General features: G+C 42.6%; 1 protein-coding gene across 1 annotated transcript; it reads left to right on the forward strand.

Moving 5' to 3' along the window:
- Positions 1-390: 390 nt before the first annotated feature.
- LOC138598091 (solute carrier family 4 member 11-like) lies at positions 391-24,650 on the forward strand. The gene is made up of 20 exons (XM_069669782.1): positions 391-522; positions 6,009-6,059; positions 6,773-6,868; positions 7,209-7,252; positions 8,272-8,491; positions 8,588-8,669; positions 8,918-9,041; positions 11,309-11,518; positions 14,086-14,170; positions 14,265-14,390; positions 14,508-14,621; positions 16,340-16,472; positions 16,752-16,825; positions 18,196-18,469; positions 19,615-19,721; positions 20,030-20,195; positions 21,430-21,603; positions 21,798-21,993; positions 22,238-22,407; positions 23,776-24,650. Exons 1-20 carry the CDS (start codon positions 486-488, stop codon positions 23,840-23,842), a joined length of 2,550 nt encoding a protein of 849 aa, XP_069525883.1. The 5' UTR covers positions 391-485; the 3' UTR covers positions 23,843-24,650.
- Positions 24,651-25,679: the final 1,029 nt, after the last annotated feature.

Genomic DNA, 25,679 nt, shown 5'->3' on the forward strand with positions numbered 1-25,679 from the left:
TGCCACAAACAGGGCATTTGTTCGGCGATAAAGCAGATAATAAGATTTATTTTATTTTAAAAAGATGCTTTAAATTCTAAAACACTGAAATACAGCGGTGAAAAACATGTGCACTAAGCTTAAAATACGCCAGTCAAAGCCAGAAATCTGTGACACCAAACTCTACTCACTTATTCACTTATTTAAGTTGCCTATATACCAGTTCATATAGGCACAAGGACCCAGCAGAAACAAACAACCCTCTCACCCCCACGTCCTCTCTCTCTGCCCTCCCACTTCCTCCCTCAAACCCATGTGCTGCCGGAGGAGGTGCACGAAGGTGCTTTCACCTCCACGTGTGTGTGTGTGTGTGTGTTTGGGTGTGTGTAGCAGACTCTTTGAGAGGAGCTCAGCAGTGAGTGTTTGGTAGCAGAGAGAATGATGATGGGTTGACCTTTTGGAAACAACTCACCTTTAAAAAAAAAACCCCACAAACCCTGGAGAACATGGAAGCTAAAAAGGTCCTCCATTTCGTGCCATCTGGTAAGTTTAACGGGGGTGGAGAGGGGTGAGGAGGTCTTTCACGGTGCAACCCGAGCCAACTGTGTCAAACACGTGGAGGGACGTCTCGACTGTGTGTGTGTGTGTGTGTGTGTGTGTGTGTGTGTGTGTGTGGGCTGATAGCATCTGGAAACTAGTGTGAAATGTGTTTTTCTAGCGTACTTCCTGCCAGCTTCAATCTTTAGGAGTACAATCATTTCACAACACTTCTATCTTACGTGCCTGTGAGCTTCTTTGGCTGCTGTTTAATAGTCTCACGCCTTTGTGGCGTTGATAGCAAAACCACACAAAGTGAGCCAGAAGCTTTTACAGCCAGAAAGTCAAAAAGGGAAGGATACGGGTCAATATTTACAACATGGCAATAACTGATACACTTGGCTGTCATGGAGGGTTTTTACAGCTGAGCTGCAGATAGTGTTGAGCTTCTGTTTTCACTCTGTGATAGCGCCACACCGCTGGAGGGAATCGTTCCAGAAAAGGGCTTTAAACACTGAATTTGATTGAACTTTTCTGCTGTTTTTTTTAACCCATTACCAGCTGGTACATTTCTCTTCAAAGCTGCCAAAAACTGTGATTTTGCCTAGAAGATGTTTATACCTTCATGCTGCGGTGGTATCATGTTAAGAGCAGGCAAAAACACAACTTTAGCCGCTGCTTAGAGCCAAAACAGTAATTTGACAGAGAATTAGATGCAATGTTTTCAGATGATAGATTAATTGTTCAAGTAATGCTTAAATAAATACGATAAAATGAATGGGTTTAGCAGCATAAGTGATCATTTTCTGCTTTTCTTCTCATGTGACAGTAAAGCGGTTATGTTTGGGTTTCTGGCTGTTTTCACTGTCACCATGTTCAGACGTGTCCTCTTTTTTTTACCACATTTTACTCTAAATTCATCAATTCAAAAGGTCATTGGTGGATTAATAATGAAACTAAACAAACTAAGTGTGAAAGTATTTTCAGTTCGGTGCCATTAACGGGTTAAAAAGTCGTACTTGACTTGTCTCAGGTCTGGGTTTAAGAAGATTATCTAGCAGAAAAATGTCCCATGTTATAATCCGGCTAATCTTGCTAGCTCTTATTTAAGGCATCATCTAATTAACGGTGATGATATGTCAGTTACAATTCAGTCATATTAGTTATACTGGAGCTGCATCAAACCTAAAGTCTGTTATCATCATTTCATTTTGTCTCCTGGAGGATTTGTACATACGCCACTTCACCTTCCTCTGATGTCTAAGTGAGAAAAGACTCCCCTTCTGTTGTGTACTTTGGCTTGTGAAGTGCGACTTGTGTGTCTTTAATTACTGTTGGTCCAGTGGTCATATTCACCGCGCTGGATAAACAAACATCAGGTCAGCCTGTATCGTCGCCCTCTGAGGTGTTGAAGTGGAATGAGCTGCAGTTCCTCCATCCTGTTATTGCCTTTATTTCCATATATGAATGTGTACATTGGGACCTACAGAGCACACACCGCTCATGCTGCAGCTGCTCGCACACACACAGTGGACAAATGTACTCGTGATAAGGTTGATTAAGCTTTCAAAGGAGAAGTTTTAGGCGTTTTCTCAGAAAGCACATAATCGTGCGCTTACCCCTTGTGTTTAAGAATACCACGTCCCTTCTGCCTCGACGGTTTGACCTTGTGGAGTTCAGCGCAAAGTTTTCCAGCTTTGTAGTTTGGTGCACTTGTTTCCAGAGACCCGACAAGGATTCCTCTGTTTCCTATTGCTCAAGGACATCCTGTGCCCACAGATAGCAGGCTGGCAGGGATTAATGAAACATGCCTCAGGCAGCGAGTTAGCCCGGTTTGTCCAGCCAGAGAGAGGAATTACCGGCTTTAAATCTGCGGCGCAAAACTGTTTTAGATTTGAAGTTTTAAAGAGAAACAAGAGGATGAACTCGTGGCTGGTACATGTGGTGAAAAATATGAATCATCGTGTCGTCTGATGCTGATACATCACTTGGAAACATGAACAAATATGTGTTTTGTAACAGTGATGAACAGCAGCAGTCAGTCTGTGTCTCTCTGCCTTTAGTAATCAAACAGATTTGCTTAAATGTGGAAGTGGCCTAACAGCAACACTTCCTCTCCTCTTACACAGCTTTGCTTTGCTACATCGAAACATGCAGAGCTGTTAGATATGATAGGTGGGGTTAGTGAGTCATGTTTGATTGGATGAATTATGTACAAGCGAAGATGAGTTTGAAATGTGGCTGTGTTTTACAGGAAGACATAAGATTTATGTTTTTAATCATATATTTGTCCTTTACCAGGAGAGCTTTAACTGTAACCCAGGATCAAATGATGATGTATTTTCTTATTGCACTCACCCGTGTTTGAACTGACGGGCTGCAGCTAAAGGTTATTTTCAATCTCAACTCATCTGCTGATTATCTGTCGATTGTTTGGTCTATAAGATGTCAGAAAACTTGGATTAGTGTTTCCTAAAGCTCATGATCCACCCGTCCATCCATTATCTATACCGCTGATCCTGTTCAGGGTCTAAGGGGGGCTGGAGCCCATCCCAGCTGTCATTGGGCGAGAGGCGGGGTTACACCTGGATTGATCGCCAGTCGACACACAGAGACAGACAACCTGTCACGCTCATATTCACACGAGCATGTCTTTGGACTGTTGGAGGGAGCCTGGAGTATGCCGGAGGGACCCCACGCATGCACGAGGAGAACATGCAAACTCTGCACAGAAAGGCCCAAACCAGGGTTCGAACTCGGAACCTTCTAGCTGTGAGGTAACAGCGCTAACCCCCGCACCACCACGCAGCAAAAGCTCATGAGAATGATCTCAGATGTCTTGTTTTATCCACAACCCAAAGATATTCAGTTGTCTGTCACAGAGGAGTTGATGTTCTTGATGCATTGGTTCAACTTCAACTCCAAGGGACGGTCTATCCCACTCTTTCCCCATGTTTCTTGTCACCCTCCACTGTCCTATCTCATGAAGGCAACCAAAAGTCTTTAGGGAACTGGAATCAGTTCTTGAAAACTACTGAAAGTAGTCAGAGATTGCAGCTCTGTCATCCTGCATGAAAAAAACACCAGTTTGTTTTGAACCAGTTCACAAACAGGGTCAGGAGGTCAGGAAACAGACTATTTTAAGGAGTCGTGTCGGTGTCGAAGTTGTCGCAGCCCTTGTGATTGAAAGGCTTGAACAAAACTTGTGTCGCCGTGCAGAGTACGGTGAGGAAGTCGTGCTGCCGGCTGACAGGAAACCCACAAGCAAGCGCCATCGTGCCACACAGGAGGCCTGCAGGAAAACTATTAATACCATCTCTTAACTGCGAGAGTCTGTACTTTAAGTCTTCACATCAACTGATCAGAACAGTGTGTGGCATTACTGCTCAGTGGAAGTCGGTCTCTGTTGTTTATAATGCTCATTCTAATCGAGAGTGTTTACAACAAGCTTGACCTTTATCTTTATGAGACAGTAAAGGTCCCAATCAGGCAGACTAAACCATCACTCTGTGGTGCAAACAGTTTCATAAGCTGTGAGCCCTCCCGTCGTCCGTGCAGACTCCTGTGTATACCAGGAGGCCTGGGAATGTTCCGCCTAATCTGCTTTGAGATACGGCCTTGCTGGGGAGTCCCTGGAGCCAGTCTGTGCCTCGGGCAAGGAGAAGCTCATCTCTACACCTGCAGCAGCGTCTCGCAGAAACATGAGCTCCCGCACAAACAGCAGACGCAGCTGGTGGGAGATTTTTGTTGTAACTGAGAGAGTTTTCCATTGTCCTCATCCAAACCTATGTAACCGACCTGAACTCATATCATATCATGCGTCACGTGACTTTAAAGGCCATCAAGGTCTGAGCATGTGATTCAACAAGCTCAGATATATTGGAAAATAAGCCAGCTTTTTGATTTACAAATTTCTGTCCATAAACTTTGTCACTATGTGCGATTGGAGCAGCTGGAATATTTTCCCTCAGGGTGGAAACCATGCAGACGGTGTTTGCTGCGCGTTACGTGAGAGCTACTGCTTCATAGTGTGAAAACAACAGGGTCAAACTGTGTCAGGCAACATGGAGTTCAGTTTCACGGCTTAACCACCGTGTGCTGGTCAGTTTGTGTCCGTCAAACGGCTGCATGAAAACATACAAGTGAAGGGATTTCACTGCCTTCTTTCATGTGTTTATATTAAAGATAGTGTCGGGGTGCCCTAAGGGCCTGAGGGCTCGGGTCTGACCCAGACTTTTGGTGCATTATTTAATGATGCGTCTCTCTCTCCCCTTCTTTCTGTCACATCTGGCAAGAAATATGTTTTGTCTTCAGTGGTGATGTAACTTTCCATGTTACCTTACACAAAAATGTTTGGATTTTTATTTCTAATTTATCGTCTCAACATGCTCTTCTTCACACCAGTGTATTTACATTTTGTATTTAATGTATTTAATTTACTTCAAAGCAGAAAGAGCCTTTAATATACTCAACCTGCATGTGCCTTTGACTGTAAAACATTATATACATTGATAGCATGGAAGACGTAAAGTGCAGATTTTTTTTTAGGTGAACTGAAGTTATAATTAAAGTTATTTATTGAGAACAGGTCAAATAAATAAGTCTAACATGAAAGGAGGCACTCGTACTAATAAGCCCACAGATGTCTTTTCCTTTGCCTGACAGCGTTTTCAGCATCTTTCAGCTCATTGTTTTGGTTTAACAGCCCACATTTTAACTGCTGTGGGTCACTCTCACATCTCTTATCAACCTCGTTTGTAGCAAGAAGTTGTTTAGTAAAAAGGCTTCGATAAGCCCTCTGTAAGCTACCTACACAGAAACTAATAGCTGACTAACAAACTGAAGCCCCTTTTACACTGCCAGTTCAAGCCGTTCATTATTACACATCTGTTTCGCCTTGTCTTTTATGAGGCGAAACAGCAGAGCCGGCAGAGCAGAACAGCGCCGTTTGTGTTTATATGAAGCTTGCGCTTTTTGTTTACATGGAGTGTGCCTTTGGCTTCAGCAACGCCAGAACGCAGTGTAAAAACACATAATGGGATGGCTTTAAGCCAAAGGTAGCGTAATGGCGGAGCTTTGTCACGGCTCTGTGGCAGAACCGTACAGTTAAAAGGTATTTAGAAACTATATGGTGAAACATAGCGGAGCCTTTAGCAATGAGAGAATCAGATACTTCCTTCTGGAGTTGGTGGAGAACAAAACGGAACAACAAGAGGAGTGGATGTTGGAGTTACATGCACCAGAAACAAGACTGGAAATGAAAGTCGCTCCAATCTGCTCAGTGTGAAAATAAGCAGCTGTTTGCTTCTGGAGTCTTTACAGCTCTTTCTACGACGCCTAATTGGCCAAAAACGAATTAATTCTGTTTATATATTTCATATCCTCTAACGATCCATAAGGTGGATGAATGTCTCAGGTTAATACAGACAATAATGAATCCTTTTAATATGAAACACTTTGTGTTAATATCACATTTGTCTTTTCTCCCACAGACTCTCCATCCACCGGGGGGTCCAAGAATGGATATGTTTTCCAAGGCATGGGTGCGTAGCTGCAGTGATGCATATCATATTTACTTTGATTACTTCTCTCAGCGTGGGTCCTGCTCTTTTATGTGCACGATGTAACCGCCTTTACAAGTACAGAAAACATCATTCAGGTCTTTTCCTTCAGGATGCACGGGGAGATTAGAGCAGTTTTTCACATGCAAATTTATTGCAGCAGTTATTCATGCTAATGCAAATGCTTCTGGCTGCTCACTGATGACCCATTTCACATGCTGGTGAGCACATCCCGGCCCCTCGCTGGTGTGTTGCGAGGTTAATTAATGAGCAAATAACGAGGCTGATGATCTCCGAGTCAATGATGGGCAGAGGGAATAATCATAGCTCAGAGCTTCGCCCGTGAAGGGTTAAGGTTAATTCTCTAATTCTGTGTCTGTTTCTTTCTCCCCTCATAAAACCTGCTGTTGAGATGCCATATTTATCTTCTATACAATTAAGGAATTTACGAGGGGCTGCTATTGTTATATTGCTGCATGTCTGGTTTGAGGGGGATTTTTTATTGGGTCTCTCCTTCTCCCTCTTCTTGTCAACAGATGGCAGAGTGGTGGGAGGCAGTGTTAGGTCTATATAAAGCCTAGATTATTAATAGTTATTTTTTATCCTCTTTTAGCAAAGTAAACAGTTGGAATGAAAGAACTGTATCTATAGAACAAACTGTATACTCACTGTGAGCGTTTGTGTTTTCTCCACAGAGCTGCAGGATGGAGACCAGGAGGACTGTGGGCAGGATCCACCCACCAGTAACAAGGACCACATCTATGACAACAACATCGAGATCAGTGTTTCAGGTGTGTGTTTCAATGTGTTGTTTCCAGGTTGTTTCCTACTCTTGTGACCTCCCTTGTCAGAGAACAATCTGCAGCCTCTGCAAATAGGAAACCGTGTGTGCCAGCTGTGATTCCCTGAGCCATAATAACTGAGACAAAGTTCATGGACATTAACTGGCAGCTAGCTCCCTCTATTAACTATTAATACCAGTGTGAATTAACCCTGTACTTTAGTCATTTCCAGGGATAACATTACAAGTATGAAAGAACTTTTTGCCGTAGGGATTAACTCATGAGGATCTGAGAGTGAGACAGTGTGCAAAGAGCAAAGTTGATTTTTCTGTGTGCCTTTTTTTTGCAGATCCTGACTACCCTGGATTTGGACTTTTAAACACAACAAGAAAAGTAAGATTTGTTTTCCACAGTCAGTTACATGTATGTAACACAATGGTGATTGAGCCTATGGCCCACTGATGACAGCCTTAAGACTGGGTGTCTGTGGCGACATTCACAGAAAAAATCACAAGCGGCGCCCAGTTAGTGACGTGTTTTCCATCAGCCAGCAGTGATTGGTCTGCCAGAGAGGGTAGGCGGAGCTAAGCGGCTGCTTTTCCGGTCTCTGCAAGTGTTGCAAGTAAACAGTAATCTACTATGGCTGAACAAACAAAGAAAAGATCGATGACTACAGATACAACTTCAACAATAAGTGAAAATCCAAAGAAAAAGAAACAAACTCGACGCTCAGATGAAGGCAAACAGTCTAAAGAGGAAAGCGACCGTCAGTGAGGAAAATCAAGAGTTACAACCGGAGCCAACCGTGGACGTCACACATGCAGCACTGTCTGGATATCTGGGAAGTGTGCTCCCGCAATTATCGTTTATCGCCACAGGTGCCGCCAAAGAGAACAAAACTGAGATCTTTGAGATTATCACTTTAATGTCTAGCGGGAATGCACTAATATGTCTTTTTCAGTCCCCATTTCTGATTTCTGGGATACCAACTATTAAACCGTCTGTGAGATTGTGAAACATAAAGGCTGCATTGAAGTTGTAATTTAGTGCTGAATTTTAAAATCCTACTTGCGTGTGATCACGTGGATCATACTTGGAAAACATGGGATATACACATGGTTGTTTTGATCTCGCTATTTGGTCAATATTGAACCAATATCCGTTATCAGTCAAATCAGTGCATCCCTAATGTCTATGTCAAAATCATTAGGGCAGAATTACTACAGCAAAACAGCATTTACTGTTTCTTTTCTTACACATTAATAAACAACCCAGTAAATCTCAACGGTTTCATTTTAAACCTCACATCCCAAAGTTTCTACCCAGCTCACGCTTGATGTTTTAAACTTACTGAGAACTGCTCTTGCTCTACTACACCTTGATTTAAATCTCTTCTGTTCTTTGCTCACTAGTATGTGAAGCCGATGAACTTCCAGGAGGAAGTGCGCGCCCACAGAGACCTGGACAGCTTCCTGGCCCAGGCGAGCATCCTTTTGGACGAGAAAGCCGCTACCCTGGACGAGGTCCTGAGGCGGATGCTGAGTCATGTGGTGGAGGACGGCCACGAGAGCTGTGACGTGGACGAGGTCATGGATTCTCTGTTCACAGACGCAGGAGGGAAGGAGTGTAACGGTGGGCAAAACATATCGCACTCTGAAGCACTTTAAGATGTTTGCTTTAATGGCTGCTCAATATTAAAGCTTAATTATATATTTTATGCTCCCTTAGTTCACCTGCTGTCAGAGACCATTCAGGGTGTGACTTCGACTTCAACCGGCGTTCGTTATCAGCAGTCCTGGCTTTGTATTCTGTGAGTTCATCTGCAATAATATCTATGTTAAAAGGTGCTATTCTGACTGATTCTTCCCGCCAGCAGCTCAGCAGGGTGAATGTTTTTCGAGTTCAACACACAAAATATCCATATAATATCATTAGAAAAGTAATTGTGTTTTGGCCTTGACAAGGGGGCTCTAATTTCCACCTGCCAATACAGAATTCAGCACGATCAATCATCTTTGCACCACTGATTCAAAATACATGGTTTTTCTATCAATTCAGCTCCAACGTGCGGAGCCTGCAGAGACGTCACGTCTGCATCGCCCGTCTAGAGAGGCCACAGAACTGGGGAGTCAACTGCTGCGAGGCGCGCTACGTCATCCTCATCCTGGCTCCTCCCAGAACGGTAACCACTAATTCTCTGTTCCTCGTTTCAAAACTTTGCTGTTTTTTTTAGCAGTCTGGATGCTTACTTGGCTCAGGTGTTGAGCAGAAGGGATGATTTGATTATGCATTTACATCAAACTTATTTGATGTAACAAAAAACTTGCTGATGTGTGTGGAAAGTGCAATATCATACCGTATGCAGATGATATAGTGATTTCTATCCAGGGTGAAACTGCAGAGGAGGTTGCAGCTAAGCTAGTTGGTGTTATGTTCAAAGTCACATCCTTGCTTAACCAGAGATGTTTACAGTTTCATGTGTAGAAAAAGAGTTTGTATGTTTTTCTCAAAAGGCCAGAGCACGGATGTAGAGCATCGATTCAAACCTCAGCTTCTAAACAAAGACTGAAAGGGCTCAATAAAGCAAAGCTTAGTTTAGCTCATTTTAGGTTCATTAACATCTTCAACTCAAGCTGGAAAGATATTCTTCCGCTCAGTTGTTCTCTCCAACACCACTAATAGTCTGATAAGTTAGTCTTAATCACACTCTACAGCCTTAATTGTTGAACAAAAAAGCACTCCAATTTTGACGAGAAGCTGCTTTGTTTGAAGTTTGAATCGCTGCCATGTCCTGAAGAAACATAATCGGCTTTGCTGAGAAAACATCTGCTTAACTGGGAAAACTCCTTTCTATGCAATGTTAACAAATGGCTTACCGAGAAGCAGCAATGTCAACACAATTACTGTGTACAGTCGGGATTAATGATTTATTAATCTACCTTTAAAATGACTGTATGACCTGTGATTTGGAGTTTGTCTGCTCAAGTTGCTGGATTGTTTATACTTTGTTTACCCTAGGGCGGTATATTTTAACTAACGTGTATTATATTGTTTCTCTTTTATTATTCTAAGATGCCAAACCGATAAAAAACACCCCACAGCCAACTCTGATGCATTTACATCTGTTTTATGTACATGTACTGCTTCTATGAAATTAAGCCGATGATCTTTGGCCTTTGGACTAGTTATGTGACAAACTGCAAAAGGATTGAAAAAATAGGAGGCAGAATAATAAATAATAGAATAATCATTATTTGCAGCACTAATCCGGTCCTTCTGAGAAGCCACATAGTTTAGGTTTGAGGTTTGGGTGACGTCTGGCTTTATCCCCTTTCTTTTTGTCACGCAAAGCGAAATGTTGTTCTGGAGATTGTGAAACATAAAGGCTGCATTGAGGTTGTAATTAAGGGCTGAATTTAAGGAACCCGCTAGCATGTGATCACGTGATGACATTTTTTCTGTGAGAGGGTGCTGTTATAGATGATGGAATCTCTATTTACAGCTCCTACATAGAAATATAGAACCTGTAGGCAGGGACGTGGATTTTTAGTACAGGAAGTGTTCTGGTTTCTGTTTGTAGTACTGTTGTAGTCGGAGTTGTATTGCCCAATCACGTATCAGCAGCTGCCGTAATGTCATCCCGGCTCCGATCAGCAGTCATCTGACAACGATTCAGCTTCTTATTAGTCGCTATAAACAGACATCTGCATGTAAGCTCAGCTGACAACCTGCTCTTGATCAAAAATTCAACTTGAGAAAATTTGCTTGACGCTGTTTTGCCAAAGCCGTTGAGTGTTTAGATTTCCTGACTTCCTCGAATGCATCAGAAATGATCGATCCCACCTCCATTTAACAAACAAGCAATTTAAAAGTAGTTTTCTTCTCCTCTTGAGGACAGACCTGACAAAGCTTCATTTTTACTTTATACAAATCTGCATGATGTTATAATTTCAGCAAACTTAGGTTGATCACAAGAAAATCTGTTTCTTTTTTGGGTCCATACCACAGTAGTTAGCCAGAGTGCCGCTTCTGTGTAACTCACTATTTAAAGTGAAACTGACACTCACAAGAGACAGATAAACGGGCGCTCCTCTGGGGGATTTAATGAACCGAGAAATGGCGCCGTATATTTTGCAGACATACCTGGAGGGGCGAATTATCCTTCAATTTTGATCTGAATACACAGTCTCTTCTCAAGTTGCTAATTGGACTGTAAACAATGCAGCGGATAGAAAAGAAAGTCTTGGCTAGAAGTCCTTATTGCTCACCACTGGCTCAACCGAGATGCCTGCAAAATTCACCGTCACTCCCAGAGGTCATATCGTCGTCATATGATAGCCGATGGGTTCTGAGTTTGCAGATGATGTAATAAATAAAATGTTATTTAGTCTGATATTTAACAGAATGTAGGGAAATACACCGAATTAACCCTCTCTTTATCCTTTTCAGAAAAGCACCAAGACGGCCATTGAACTGGGAAGAACATTTTCCACGATGTTGTCCGACATTTCCTTCAGACAGAAGCTTCTGGAGGCAAAGACCCAGGAGGAGTTCAAACAGGAGCTGATGTTCCAGCGACAGCAGCTCTCCGTAGTCAGCGAGAAGCCCGTTTTAGAGGAGGTGGAGGACTCAGATCCACGGAGAGGAAAACCAATTCAGGTGTGAAAGAGGAGCAAAGTAGAGGACACGTTTGCTTTGTGCTGTAATCAGTGCAGAATTAATTAAAATCATCGGAAGAGGGCATATGACGGCAAAGCCAAGAACCATTAAAAGTAACAGATAATATCAAACAATAAGGGAACATAACTGGACCTAACACAGAGAATGTAAACGTTGGTTTTACAAGCAAACAGTCTACCGACTGTTCTGTCTCTCCACATGTGGACCACCAGCATGTTTTCCCACTCCATCCAGGCATATAAAGATGTGATGCATTAAAGGAAAGCATTTGAGCCAGATTATCTGATTATCCTGTTTCCACACTCTCTCGGCCAGGCCTGAGGAATGAGAAGCAGCTGGGCAACAGACCGACAGAGCTGCCAAAGTCTGCCATGGTTTCTGGCAGCAGAATGTGCGCAGCTCCGTGTAATGATGAACTACTTCATTATGTCCAGTGTTTAAATTAAGAGGAAATGTGTGTGCGCCCAGCAGGAGGTGGGACAACAGGGAACACGGAGTTACAGCCTAGAGAGAAAGCGTGTATTTGTGTTGTAAAAGAGCAAATGAAACAACAGGTTGTGGCCGCACCTGATGTCCTGAACAGTTTTAACACAGCATTTAAGAGCAGGTTGTTGCTGCAGAACAAACAGTCCAAATCGTATAATACAAACACAACTACGCAACACTCTGATTGATGGTTTTAAACTGGACGTCAAGTATTGTACCGTCCTCTCTTACGAACCAAAGTCACAGTCAAAGGAATGTTTCATGGTACGGTTGTGTTCAGACCACCAGTAGCAGTGTTGGGTTTGTAAAGCTCCGGAATCTTGTACTCTGTAACTAAGCAACCGACCCTATGATATATCATTAGACCATGATGGAGACTTCCGTGAGCGACCACAAGGCTAAAAAACTAGCAAGGTTGAGCAACACCACCTAATCCAAATCTAAATAATACAACCATGCACCAACTGCAGAGACCACAAACTGCTTCCTGTTTACATACGCGCATGCTAATTCGTGAGGACATAGCCTAACTTCTTACAGCAGCCAAATAAAGAAACATGAAGGGTCATCCAGCTCCTTCAACACTACACTGGCAAAAAAACAAGATGCAGGTACACAATCCTTACATCTAGGATAAAATGATTGCAGTAACAACTTCCCAGAGTTGTGAAATCCTTTCTCACTGTTGTATTTAGACAACAGTGTCACGTTTTAAGGTTTAAATAAAAAAGGAGAGGACCCAGGTGCAGACTTTAATTTTAATTTTAATTAAAACTACTATCTTATCTTATCTTAAAAAACAAAAGGCTTATTTGCAAAAGTCCAAGGTAACATAATCCAACAAAAAGCTCTGCCCAATAACACACAGGAGACTCTACAAAGAAACAGGGGAAGACAAAGCCTATATACGCTGAGGGGAACCAGGGACAGGTAAGCCTAATCAAACACAGGTGTAAACAATAAGGGCGGAGCACACAGTCACAAAGGCGGAACAGAGGAAGGAAGTTGTAGAAGACCTGACGTATATGGGGCAAGAACGACAAAATAAAACAGGAAACACTAAAAACCAAACTCAGGACTGTGACGGTAGGACTACAAAATAAAACAGGAAACACTAAAAAACTAACTCAGGACTGTGACAATAGGACTACAAAATAAAACAGGAAACACTAAAAACCAAACTCAGGACTGTGATGGTAGGACTACAAAATAAAACAGGAAACACTAAAAAACTAACTCAGGACTGTGACAATAGGACTACAAAATAAAACAGGAAACACTAAAAACCAAACTCAGGACTGTGATGGTAGGACTACAAAATAAAACAGGAAACACTAAAAACCAAACTCAGGACTGTGACAGTAGGACTACAAAATAAAACAGGAAACACTAAAAAACTAACTCAGGACTGTGACAGTAGGACTACAAAATAAAACAGGAAACACTAAAAAACTAACTCAGGACTGTGACAGCAGGACTACAAAATAAAACAGGAAACACTAAAAAACAATCTCACGACTGTGACAGTAGGACTACAAAATAAAACAGGAAACGTTTAATGAACAAAGGAACAGACCGAACACAAAACCAGACAAGAACAACTCGTGACACACGGATGTTTTGGCATCTGCTGAGCTTAATTATTGTGCTACTCAGTTGCCTTCCTTGATCGTGTATGATCTTCCCACTGGTACCTGAACTAACCAAAGCAAAAGATTGCTTGTTTCCTTTTAATCACAGTATCAACAACAACCAGTCCGTCCTAAAGCACGATGTGTGATATCATTTAAGTCCTGTGTACACCCAGGACCAAGCTTTTCCTGGTAGTAACATTGGCTCTGTGATCACATTTAGCCCCCTTATAACAATCACCTCGCTGTTCCCCTGGTTCCTCAGTGGATTTGTTGCTCCTGCTCGTGCTCCTCATGATTGGCCTTTAATTCGATGGTACCGTTTGAAAGCTCTCCGGCTTATAGAAACACTGGAGTTGTAGTATGTGTACAATTGTTGTTTCCTTTATGGTCATTCACACTAACTAACTAAACTCTTTGTCTTCACAGTGCCTAGATTTCTTTAAATTCGGTAAAGGTGTTTACGATGACCTCCGCCGCAGACTCCCCCTCTACCCTTCAGACTTCACAGATGGTAACAGTCACACTGCTTTATAAGAGGGCGACCACTTCTTCAATTTAGTTTCAGTTCTGTTATATCTTAAATACCCTTTGAACAATCCCTGCAGGTATCACTGGGAAGGACCGCTGTCTGCTGAAGTACACCACCACTGCTATCTTCCTTTACATCGCCATTCTCCTGCCTGCCATCGCCTTCGGCTCACTGAATGATGAAAGCACAAGAGGAGAGATAGGTACGGAGCCCAGTCTTTATCGTCTCCGTCAGCAATATCCTGTAATATTATTAACTATTAACTTCTTAATCTGCAGCAAACAAAGGCGCCGACGTGTAATTGTTTGTTTTTTGACAGATGTTCAGAAGACTATTGTCGGCCAGAGCATCGGAGGAGTGATTTATTCTTTATTTGCCGGCTCACCGCTCGTTATTCCACTCACCACCGCGCCACTGGCCATCTTCATAAGCGGTGTGTATAATGAACGACAAATACGAGGGAATATAAATGTGTCTTTTATACATGGCTTAAGGTCAATTCAGTACAAACAGCAATGTTTTTATGAACATTATTGAAGAAATGATACCTGTTACAAGAAGTTCTGACTCCTTTTTCAGATTCTCTGTGACATCAGGAGGATCTTTGACCTCGTATCTAATCACATAATAAGTTGTTTATTGCAAATATGTAGTTATTATTATTATGTATTAGCTTCTTTATCTTCTACCTTCAATACCAGCAGCCTTATTGGGTTTGTAGGTTTGTTTCACATGAGCATGCTGAGATATCGATGTCTGATAGCAAAAACCACAACAGTAATATATCAGGGCTTTGTGTCTGTTTCCAGCTCCCTATTGGCCAAGTGATTAGTGCAGCTTTAAGCTTACACTGCGTCTACAGGGGTGGTCATTTGTGTGCTTTTGGCACATGATAAACTTTAAATAATAGCAGTTCGATCAGGAGACACTTCATTATGAGTTAACAATTATTTGTTTGCAATATCAAAGCTTAATCCAAAAGGCAACTCGGTTGAAGTTCTTGAAGACGTTTCACCTCTCATCCTAAAGGCTTTTTCAGTTCTCGCAGTGATCGAGCTGAAACGACAAACTGACAGAGAAGAGAGGAGGACAGATTTAAAATTTGGCAGCAGCAGAATGATTGGTCGACAGAAGTCCAGGCTAACTCTGGTTGGTGGTTGACGGCCATAGTCAGCTGATCACCAGACAGGAAGGACAGAGAGGGGAGAGAGAGAACGAGACATGAATGAATGATGACTTAAAGGGCCAGTTCACTGATTTTCAACATTAGTCCTATCATGCTATCATGGGGAGCTAATGCCATTATGGCAGAAAAAAATGCTGTTTCGCTCTGTGCTTTTGGAGGGCGCTATCTGCTTCTCCAACAGGCCCTGTGAAACCTCCACCAGACCATCTGGTGGAGGCCAGGGAGCTCGCTAAACTACACTTCCTCAATCTAGGACCCCCGCCTCCTATGTCATGTCTCGTTCAGAATCGTCAGGTTTGAAATGTAGACTGCAGACCTGAAGATTTTTTAGATGATCCACCGGTATACTCTCGTCGTATTTCGGATTCTGTACCGCTCTGAGCCGTTGCCTGCAGCGAAAACAATATTTATTTAGTATTTCACTCCAGCGTCTCTCGCTGGGCCGTTCCTTTCAGAGGAAGGGGCGCAGTGCACGCTGGGTGTTGTTGGAATGTAGAATGGGGGAAACCATGACCTGTTAATCTCCACAGATATGGCACCAATGTCAAATATTATTGCTTCTATCGATAACAGAGAACACCAGCTTTGACTGACAGTGACTTTTTCCAGGGGCGAACTGCTCCTTTATGAATGAGTCTGAACCAGTCTTCCTGCTTGAACTTACACTGAGCTACATTAAAACAGGGAAAACAAGTGTCAAAATTTTATGGACATTAAAAATCTCCTTTAAGAAACCTTTTTTCCTTCCACCTCAATCATCAATAAATACTAAATGTTAAGAGGTCACAACATTAGGAACACATTCTAAAAACAAACCCACACAATCATATCAATAAAACACTATACACACTGTAAACATAATTTTAAAATGCCTTTAAAGACATTACAAAGATCAGCTGCTGTGAAACTGTTATCGATTATATTGCAGTGCACCACATGTCTGAGCTTGTGTCTGTGTTCTACAGTCATCAGGGGCATCTGTGACGACTACGACCTCGACTTTGACGCCTTCTACGCCTGCATCGGTTTATGGAACAGTCTGTTCCTCATCCTCGGAGGCTTATTCAACGTCAGCCTGCTGATGAAACTCTTCAAACGGTGAATACACAACACATCTGCACAATACATATCACAGAGGAACCCCTATACTTGTGATTAATGTAACTAAGCATGTGGCCGTGCACTGAGGTGTCTGATAAGAGAGAACACATCTGTTATGACTTCCTGTTTGCAGCCATAATATTTAATTATTGCTATCTGGGGGCATCATTTCAGGTTTAACAGACTGTTACGTCTGCGTCTGAAAGGAGAAAAACCCCATTTCCATCAAACAAAATGCTGCTTTTTAACAAATGCTTTATTTCCATTATCTCCCAGCTCGACAGAAGAAGTCATTGCGCTGTTCATCTCTGTAGCATTCGTCGGGGATGCGGTGAAAGGCACCATCAAAAGTAAGTCAAGGTCAGACTACATTAGACATGTTTTAAAAGTGATCTTTCACTCTGCAGGAGAACACTAAACGTCCTGCGTATCGTGTGTTTTAGGTAACGTAGCTCAGCAAATATACAGATCTATCATGCAGTCTTTAGAGGAGAGCATGAAATCAAACAAGGCGCCTCTGTGTTGTGGAATAATAGACACATTATAACATAATGGAGTCTTTATCATTGCGTCTGTTTGTATGTTCCTCACATGGTTTTATCACGAGGCAGGAAAGAGCTGGGCGAGCACGTGGTGGAGTCTTTAGACCCTTCGTGTTTCATCTTCAGGCCTCGGGCTGTTTTCTAATAAACTACACCAAACTGAGCAAAGCCTGAAAACAGTGCACAGCTTAAATAAATAAAGAGAATGACAAAGCAAAAGGGGAGTTTCATCAATAACATGGTACAATATGCACATATTTTAAATTTGTTCGTACGGTATTTTAAAAACATGCTTTTCATGTTTTATCCTGATACATTTCATGCTGTTCTGAAACTTTTGAGTTTTTTCTGAATACCAAATTATTTTCTTTTTACATCACAAAAGTTTCTCCCTTGATCAAAATCCATAGTGCTTTAAAAAACCTGTTTTAACTTGGAAAATATCCTCTGAAAATAAGTGAATGTCTGCAGTAATAACCTGCAGGACAAATTTAATATAGAGCTCAGTAAATAAATAAGAGAGCACTCCAAATGTTCCTTAAAGCCGCATCTCTCCCTACATGACCAATCCAGATCTGAACCCCATTAAAAACCTCCTGAATGTGATCAAGAGGAGGATGGATGGTCACAAGAAAATCAAACAAAGACGTGCGGCATAATGTCACTCAACAGCACTGTGACAGACTGCTGCAGAGCATGCCAAGATGCATGAAAGCTGTGATTAAAAACCAGGTTATTCCACCAGATATTGATTAGTGAACTCTTCCTGAGTTAAAACATTAGTATTCTAAACATGAAAATGAACTTGTTTTCTTTGCATTATTCAAACCAGTCGTCATTTTCTGCGAACAAAAAACCTTAATGAGAATATTTGATTTGGAAGTTGAGAGAAATTTTGTTAACATCAAAACAAAAGTTATTTTATCACAAACACAAACCTATAAATAGTAAAACAAGAGAAAACATATTTTTGAAGTGGTCTCTCAATTTTTCTGGAGCTGTATTTAAGCTAAATTTACTTTTTTGTCGCTTTTTGGTTAACCAACAGGTGTATTTTTTCAAAATAATGTTGCGTTTATGTGAAAGAAATCTTGTAAAAATGAAAAAAGTCTCTTATTATAACAAGAAACTGAGCAAATATTTATTTCTGTTGTTCTTATTTTCCCCACACTTCCCAGTCTTTAAGCACTTCTACCATGGGCCCACTCTGGTGACCACCAACAGCACGCTGGTGCTTCAGCAGATCACTGAAATACTAGAGAAGGCAAACAACCAGACGGGGAACACGTCAGAGCGTCTAAATGGAACTGTGATGGGACAGGCAGAAGAACACGTGAACGTCTTCCTGCCGGAGTCGCTGGTAGTGTGCACGAGAGAAAGACCCGTCCTCTGTCTGCTGCTGATGCTGGGGACTCTGTGGCTGGGATACGCCCTCTACCTCATCAAGAGGAGGTGAGCTCATTTACTGGACTGTTTAAAGCTCCTGTGAGAAGTTTTTTGCTGGTTATGAAACAGACTGAAATTGATTCTCATTACTCTATATGACCTACAAAAGCGAACCAGACCATCAGCGACAAGATTGATTATTTCTATATAGTTATTTTTAATGCCTGAAACTGCTGGTGGGGGGGTAGGTGTCAGACAAAGCGATTAACTGCACGCTGCATTTGTTTACATTTTCCCGGGCAAATTTTTTAAGTGAGTGATACATGAGTGTTAAAGAAAGCAGGATGAGGTTTTTCCCGGTACACTTAAGCACGTACAGGACAAAATCAGCAAAGAGATAAGAGGTACGGCTTCGTCCACAGGGGGCGCCAAAATCAACACATACAGAAAGTTCCTCACAGGAGCCTTTTTATCTCAGGGCGCTGGTTTAGCTCAGCGGTTAAATCACACATCCCTTATACAGAGGCATCAGTCGGTGTGGCGCCGGGTTCGACGCCCAACCTCAAGCCTCTTGCCATGTGCCATCCCCACTCTCTCTTCCCCTGCTTCCGACACTATCCACTGTCCTCTCTCTGGTAATAAAAGAATAAACTTGTATCAGTTCAACCTGAGGCAGCTACACCTTTAAATCCTGCTTACATGTTGATGCATCACTAATAATACTCCAATAATATGGTATTCTATCAATTAAGCAACATTTTAAATGTGGGATTCATACACACGCAGCAGCGTTATATTTTACATTGTTGTAGCGCTACTTTAATTAACTTCTTCTGCCACTTCATCAGAGCACCTTTAACGTGTACAAACAACGAGTTACTTTGCATCACTGCCTGCAGAAGCTGCATTTAGCTAGTTCCACGTGTATGATGTTGGAAGCACCTGACGCAAAAGGAAATGAATTCATCCCAGGAGTGAGGCAGAAGGTTACACATCTTCACCCTTCAGGCATCATAATGTAATACATGCGGGAGATGAATGTGACTCATCCGCCGTGCATCTCCATGTGTGACTCGTTCTTTCCCTTCAGTGACAAACTGTCAGCACTTGACATGGAATATGTTTTTAAGCCTGGAGTGCTGTAAAGTTGTTCAATTTACTTTATCAGAGTTGCACAATGTAAAAATATTTGTCGCTTCTTCCCCTCACAGCCCGTACCTGAACGCCAGAGTCAGAGAGGTGGTGTCTGACTGTGCTCTGCCGATATCCGTGGTGGTATGCTCCTTCATTGGCTCCTACCTTTTCCTCGACATCCAGCGTGAGTACACATCTCTCATATAAAAGAACCGATAGAAGAATCCCCTGCGGACTTTAAGTCACAACCTTGGCACAGTAAACACCTTTCACTGTTCTTTTATTCTCTGCTGGCAAGGAAAACAAGGAAAATATTTGCTCCTGGAGCGCTTTCAACACAGGGTCAAAGACACCGGGCTGACTGTTGCTTGTAAAACAAAGCTCACTGTTCAGACCTTTGTTTTATTATTTAATGTCAGTTCTCACCATGTAAGAGTGATAATACTCTGCTTTAGATGTTCACGTGTTCTATAAATCTTACGCTCCTATCAGTTCCTGTGTTCAACGTCCACGATGGCCCCATCTTCAGGTTCCCTCCGTTTGAGAAGCTGTCAGGGATGAACATGCTGAGCGCGGTCGGGCTGGGTTTCCTCCTCGCATTGCTCATCTTCATCGACCAGAACATCGTCATCTCGCTCACACACGTACCAGAACACAAGTAAGACCAGTCCTGCTTTTCATTCTCCTACTTTCATTTCCTCTAACCCTCTGCAAGTGTTGCGAGTAAACAGTAATCTACTATGGCTGAACAAACAAAGAAAAGATCGATGACTACAGATACAACTTCAAAAATAAGAGAAAATCCAAAGAAAAAGAAACAAACTCGACACTCAGATGAAGGCAAACAGTCTGAAAAGGAAAGCGACCGTCAGCGAGGAAAATCGAGAGTTACAACCGGAGCCAACCGCGGACGTCACACATGCAACTTTATTTGGATATCTGGGAAGTGTGCTCCCGCAATAACCGTTTATCACCATCGGTGCCGCCAAAGAGAACAAAACAGATCTTCCAGATTACAACTTTAAGCCTCTATGCGTCAGAGTCCTGTTTTCCATCTTTAGTCTGTTTAGTCTGTCTACCCCTCTTATCTCTAAAATGACACCCATTTATTTTCAGTCACCTTAGGTTTGCATTTAACTTTGAACACAGACCCCACAGCCTGTAACCAGCATATTTACAGTTAGATATTCTGATCCTGAGTTATACTGATAGCAGCATCCAATACCGGCCTCCTATTCTGCCTCAAATGCGTTACAAGGTATCGGCGAGTATTCCAGTCCGATCGGATCCATGCACCAACCAAATATCCCCCTCACGCCCCAAAAAATCAACTGTTTTTAGATAAATTATTGGGTTACAATAACAAACATCAACAGTGTGGTGCTAGCAGAGAGTGTCATGTATGTCAAAGCGAGCAAAATGTGAGCAAATCAGTGTTTTCCCGCCGATATTATGTATATTTGTTATATCGCACAGCATCATCGGTGTGCTCCTTATTGGCAAACATTCAAGTCTAGGTGTCTGATTTACAATCGGGAAGGAAAATTGGTATCGGATTAAAGCATTAAAATAGTCATAAAGGGGACGGAGACATGCAGAAATGTAAATTGGATTCGTAATGGCTTCCCTTGCTAGATCTGTTTCCTCTTTTTCATCCTTTAGATATGCGATTCTGAGAGTTGCTTCTCAAATATGAGATGGTGTCATATCACAGGGAATCACCTGGTAAAAAAAGGATTAATAACAAGAGAAAAATATATTAATAAGAACAAAAAGAAACCTATCTTCATGTTTCTCTTCAGTGGCGAACACGTCCAGTTGTGTCTCGTGCTGCTGCCGTCCTTCATTGACAAACCGCTTGAAAGCCGTCTGTGTGTGTCTGTCTGTTCCAGGCTGCTAAAAGGCACGGCGTTCCACTGGGACTTGATGCTGACGGGCTTCATCAACATCCTCATGTCCTGTCTGGGGTTGCCATGGATGCACGCTGCCTTCCCACATTCGTCCCTGCACGCCCGTCAGCTGGCCAAAGTGGAGCAGCACGTGGAGAACGGACACCTCTACACCACGTGAGTGAAGGGAAACAAGGGCACCTGTCTTCACCTGTTTAACACTCTGATCAGACGCTTTGTAACAGCGGGGTCAGTTTATATACGGAGGCCATTATCTGTGATTTGGGGTTGCTTAAAAAAGATTTAAGTAGATACTAACAGATCAGAAGTGGGATATTTAAAGTCCTTTTCTCTACTTTTGTGTCGCACAGAATCGTCAGTGTGAAGGAGACGCGTCTGACCTCTCTGGTGGCGAACGTCCTGATCGGCCTGTCTGTCTTCATGCTGCCCATCCCTCTGCAGTGGATCCCCAAACCCGTCCTCTACGGCCTCTTCCTCTACATCGCCGCCACGTCGCTCGATGGGAACCAGATGGTGGATCGCATGGCCCTGCTGCTGAAGGAACAGGTGAGCGGCGAGGACACTGCGGTTTGATGGGTTGGTTTGTTTACCGCAGTGGTCAGTTCAGCTGTCTGGAGCTCATCATGTGTCTGTCCTGTTTATCCTCTAAACCTCACAACCTGGCAGCAACGATGGGTGGTGATATTTTGTTATCAAGAGAAAAACGTATATTCAAAATAAGACCAATGTCTTAATCAAAATGTCAGTTATAAAACAGCACTGTAACCACGTCATTCTTGTGCCTGTCTAGACCTCGTACCCTCCCACCCACTACATCCGCCGTGTGCCTCAGAGGAAAGTGCACTACTTCACCGGCCTGCAGATGATCCAGCTGATCATCCTGTGTGCGTTCGGGATGTATCCTCTGCCCTACATGAAGATGGTGTTCCCCCTGCTGATGATCCTGCTCGTCCCCATCAGGTAAGATTGACCCTGACCTACAGGGGGCGGAGTGGGACCAAGGAAAACAACAAATGTCTGTCAAATGTTAACTTGCACAGTGTTGCTACTTCATACTCTTTGAAGAAGAAGACATACTTTATTAATCCTCAAGGGGAAATTCAATGTTTTCACTCTGTTTTTACAAACATGCTACAGAAACATACGCCCGAAATACAAACATGCACCAACAGAAACCTATGGATGTGTCATGTGCGTTAATGCAGAGGTGTTTGAGTGAGGGGGCTGCACATGGACATGCGCCCCGACCAGTTGGGGGATTCGCTGCCTTGCTCAAGGACACATCGACAGTGCCCAGGAAAGGAACTCATTCCATTCTTGGTCCACACCAGGACTTGAACCGGCAACCCCTCCAGTTCCCAATCCAAGTCCCTACAGACTGAGCTACTGCCTACCCCAAAGCCTTTAAGCCTCAATGTTTATTGTTTTTCAATATTCATCAACATTAACGATATATGGGGCGCTGGTTTGGCTCGGTTGGTAGAGCAGGCGCCTCATGTATAGAGGCTACAGTCCTCGTCGCACTGATCGCAGGTTCGACTCCCAGTCTGCCGATCATTTGGTGCATGTCATCTCCCACTCTCTGCTCCCCACATTTCCTGTCTCTCTTCGGCTGTCCTACGAATAAAGGCAAAAAGCCATAAAAATAATCTTTAAAAAATATTAACGATATATCTACACACATGTTGTATCGATATAAATGCAAAAACAGTCATTATAATAGACACATCATCTTCACTCTACCCAGAATTTCCAGTAGCTTAAAATGCGTCTGACACAAACCATCTCAGGACAATATCCAAACCTGATTCTCTGGATATTTTCTGGATTTTATGAGAAAAATTGAAATAATCACGCTGAGCTGAGTGCTGGTTTAGTTCAGTGGTTAAATCGCTGGTCCCACATACAGAGGCGATGCTGCGGCCCCGGGTTCGACTCCCATCCTCGGCCCTTTGTCGCATAACAGCCCCAGTCTCTCTTCTGCTTTTTCTGACACTCGGTCTCTTTCAATAAAGGCATAAAAACGCCAAATAAATAAATGACAAGATTCATGCTTGGCTGTTTTTAAAGGGGCACTCCTCTAAGTTTTACACATGAGGATCAGTTTACTGGTCAGACTCAGCATGAAAACAGGTGGAAAACACCTTTGAGGAGCTTTCTAAATTCTTACAAAAACCTAGCTGATAGCATCACTGCTGTCTCAGTCAGGGCTGTTTGAAAAAATTTAGCAATGCAATCATTCAAGGATGGTCAGAACAGATGTGTGGGTCTTACTTAAGGGTTATTAGATACAGTATATATAACCCATCTCTCTGTGTTTCCTCTCAGGACCAGCCTGCTTCCCAGAGTCATCGACGCCAAGTATCTGGACATCATGGACTCCCAGCACATGTAGAACAACAGAGCGACTGTGTGAAAACATGAATCTTATCCAGCTGGAAGGGAAACAGACTCACAACTCAGTGATTGTGTTACTAACTAAACCAAATGCATTTGGACTGCGAGGATCCAAAGCGCTCTTGCTCTCTGCCGGTGACTGGACGACCGTTTGCACGGATCATAAGCTTTCTCATTGTTCACCGCACATTTAGCATGTCTATGTAACATTCCCGCACCTTCTGATATTTAACACACACTTTTCATAAGCTGGTAACCAACAGGAGCACAAATGAATGTCCTGTTTTTTTGTAATATTTAAAAAAAAAGCGTTAATAATTTCATTTAGTTTAGGCGCCGTGTTGTTGAAGAGAAAGCTGCTTGTTGTGTGTTCTTAGGTTCAAAGTGTGATGCTAATGAGGGGATGAGGGGCATGCTGATTTCAGTATTTAACAGGTCATAATAATTTTACAGAGAGAGAAGGAATTTTTCACAGTTTAAAACATGCAGCGTGAAGTGTCGCTCACATTGGTTTTAATGAAGCACACAGCAGCCAGATGTTCCACGCGAAAGAGGAGAAATAGCATGATAGTAATGTAAGTGTAAAGGTAATTTGTTCCGTTGGGATTAAATCAAGCTGTTGTTGAAGAAATAAAGCCCTTTAAAGGAACTGAACTAACACTTTTCATGACACTGAACCTCTCCAGAGCTGCAGGAGGACCTCACCTGCTCAGGAGGGTGATATTTTCTCCAATAGATGGCAGTAGAGGCTCATCTTCAGGCCGGCTTGAGCTCACACCTGCCACACAGAAGAAAAAGATCCTGATTCATATCATGCAGTATAATAAGCTGGAATAATGGAGTTAAGATTGCACAGATATAAAGCATGAACAGTTTCCTCAGGGGTCACGACCTTTGGATGTTTTGTTGCATTACTTTTGCAAGCCGATAAACCACCTCGTGCTTTTATTCTGAAAGCCTTTTACAATGCTTGAAATTGTTACTCCACTATTAATGCATCAACTCATTCATCATGACGGTTTCACAGGCTTGTATTAATTGTCTGTAGTGGGTTGCTCGAACGTATTTGCAGGAAGAAAAACCGCCCAACTGTTTGTTTGAGCCTCTGGCAAACAAAAGGAAGCTCTTTTTCACACAATCATCTGTGGCTACGAGTCTGAAAATATAATCACGAGTGCAGCAGAATAAAAGAGTTTGTTGTAGTTCACGTTCAGTATTTTGGAGTTTAATTGCTCAAAGAGAAAAGACTCTGTCTTTGTAAAATTAACAGCCAATCTGTTCGCCTTCCTTGTTTAATAATGAAACAAGTATCCAGAGAGTCTGACCTTCCTGTTAGTCCAGGTCTGTCTAGCTGCTGAGCCACCTTTCAACTCAAGTAGAAAAATACAACCAATCCCATGATTCTCCTGAGATTGTCTCTCTGAATGGACTTCTACTTCAATCCCATGAGTACAAAAAAGGAGGAGGGAGAGAGTTAGAGATGATGCCACTGTCACCATAGAGATACACTCGCCGCTTTATCACCACGGAGATGCTGCCAATTATTATGCCATCACAAAAACCTGAATATGCATCTCTCAGGACACCTCCTCCTGATGTGAGATCTGCGGTGAATAATTTGTGCTTTTGTCTGTGTAGGTGGAGCGCAATGCCTCATTTAGTTGTGGTCCTTCTAATCATTTGAGTTCATCCTCGGGGTGTCTAAGTCACCGTGAGTACCTGTGATGTCTTGCATGTCCCAGAAGTGTCACCAGCAGTGGCTACGTGCTCTTGATTTCTGCAGAACTTGCAGCGTTTTTTCCACACTGGAAGGAAAGAAGAGCCTCCACCTCGCC

The sequence above is a fragment of the Semicossyphus pulcher genome, unplaced genomic scaffold, assembly GCF_022749685.1.
Source record: "Semicossyphus pulcher isolate SPU_LCO1_2020_fin unplaced genomic scaffold, fSemPul1.0.p SCAF_2, whole genome shotgun sequence".
NCBI lineage: Eukaryota > Metazoa > Chordata > Actinopteri > Labriformes > Labridae > Semicossyphus > Semicossyphus pulcher.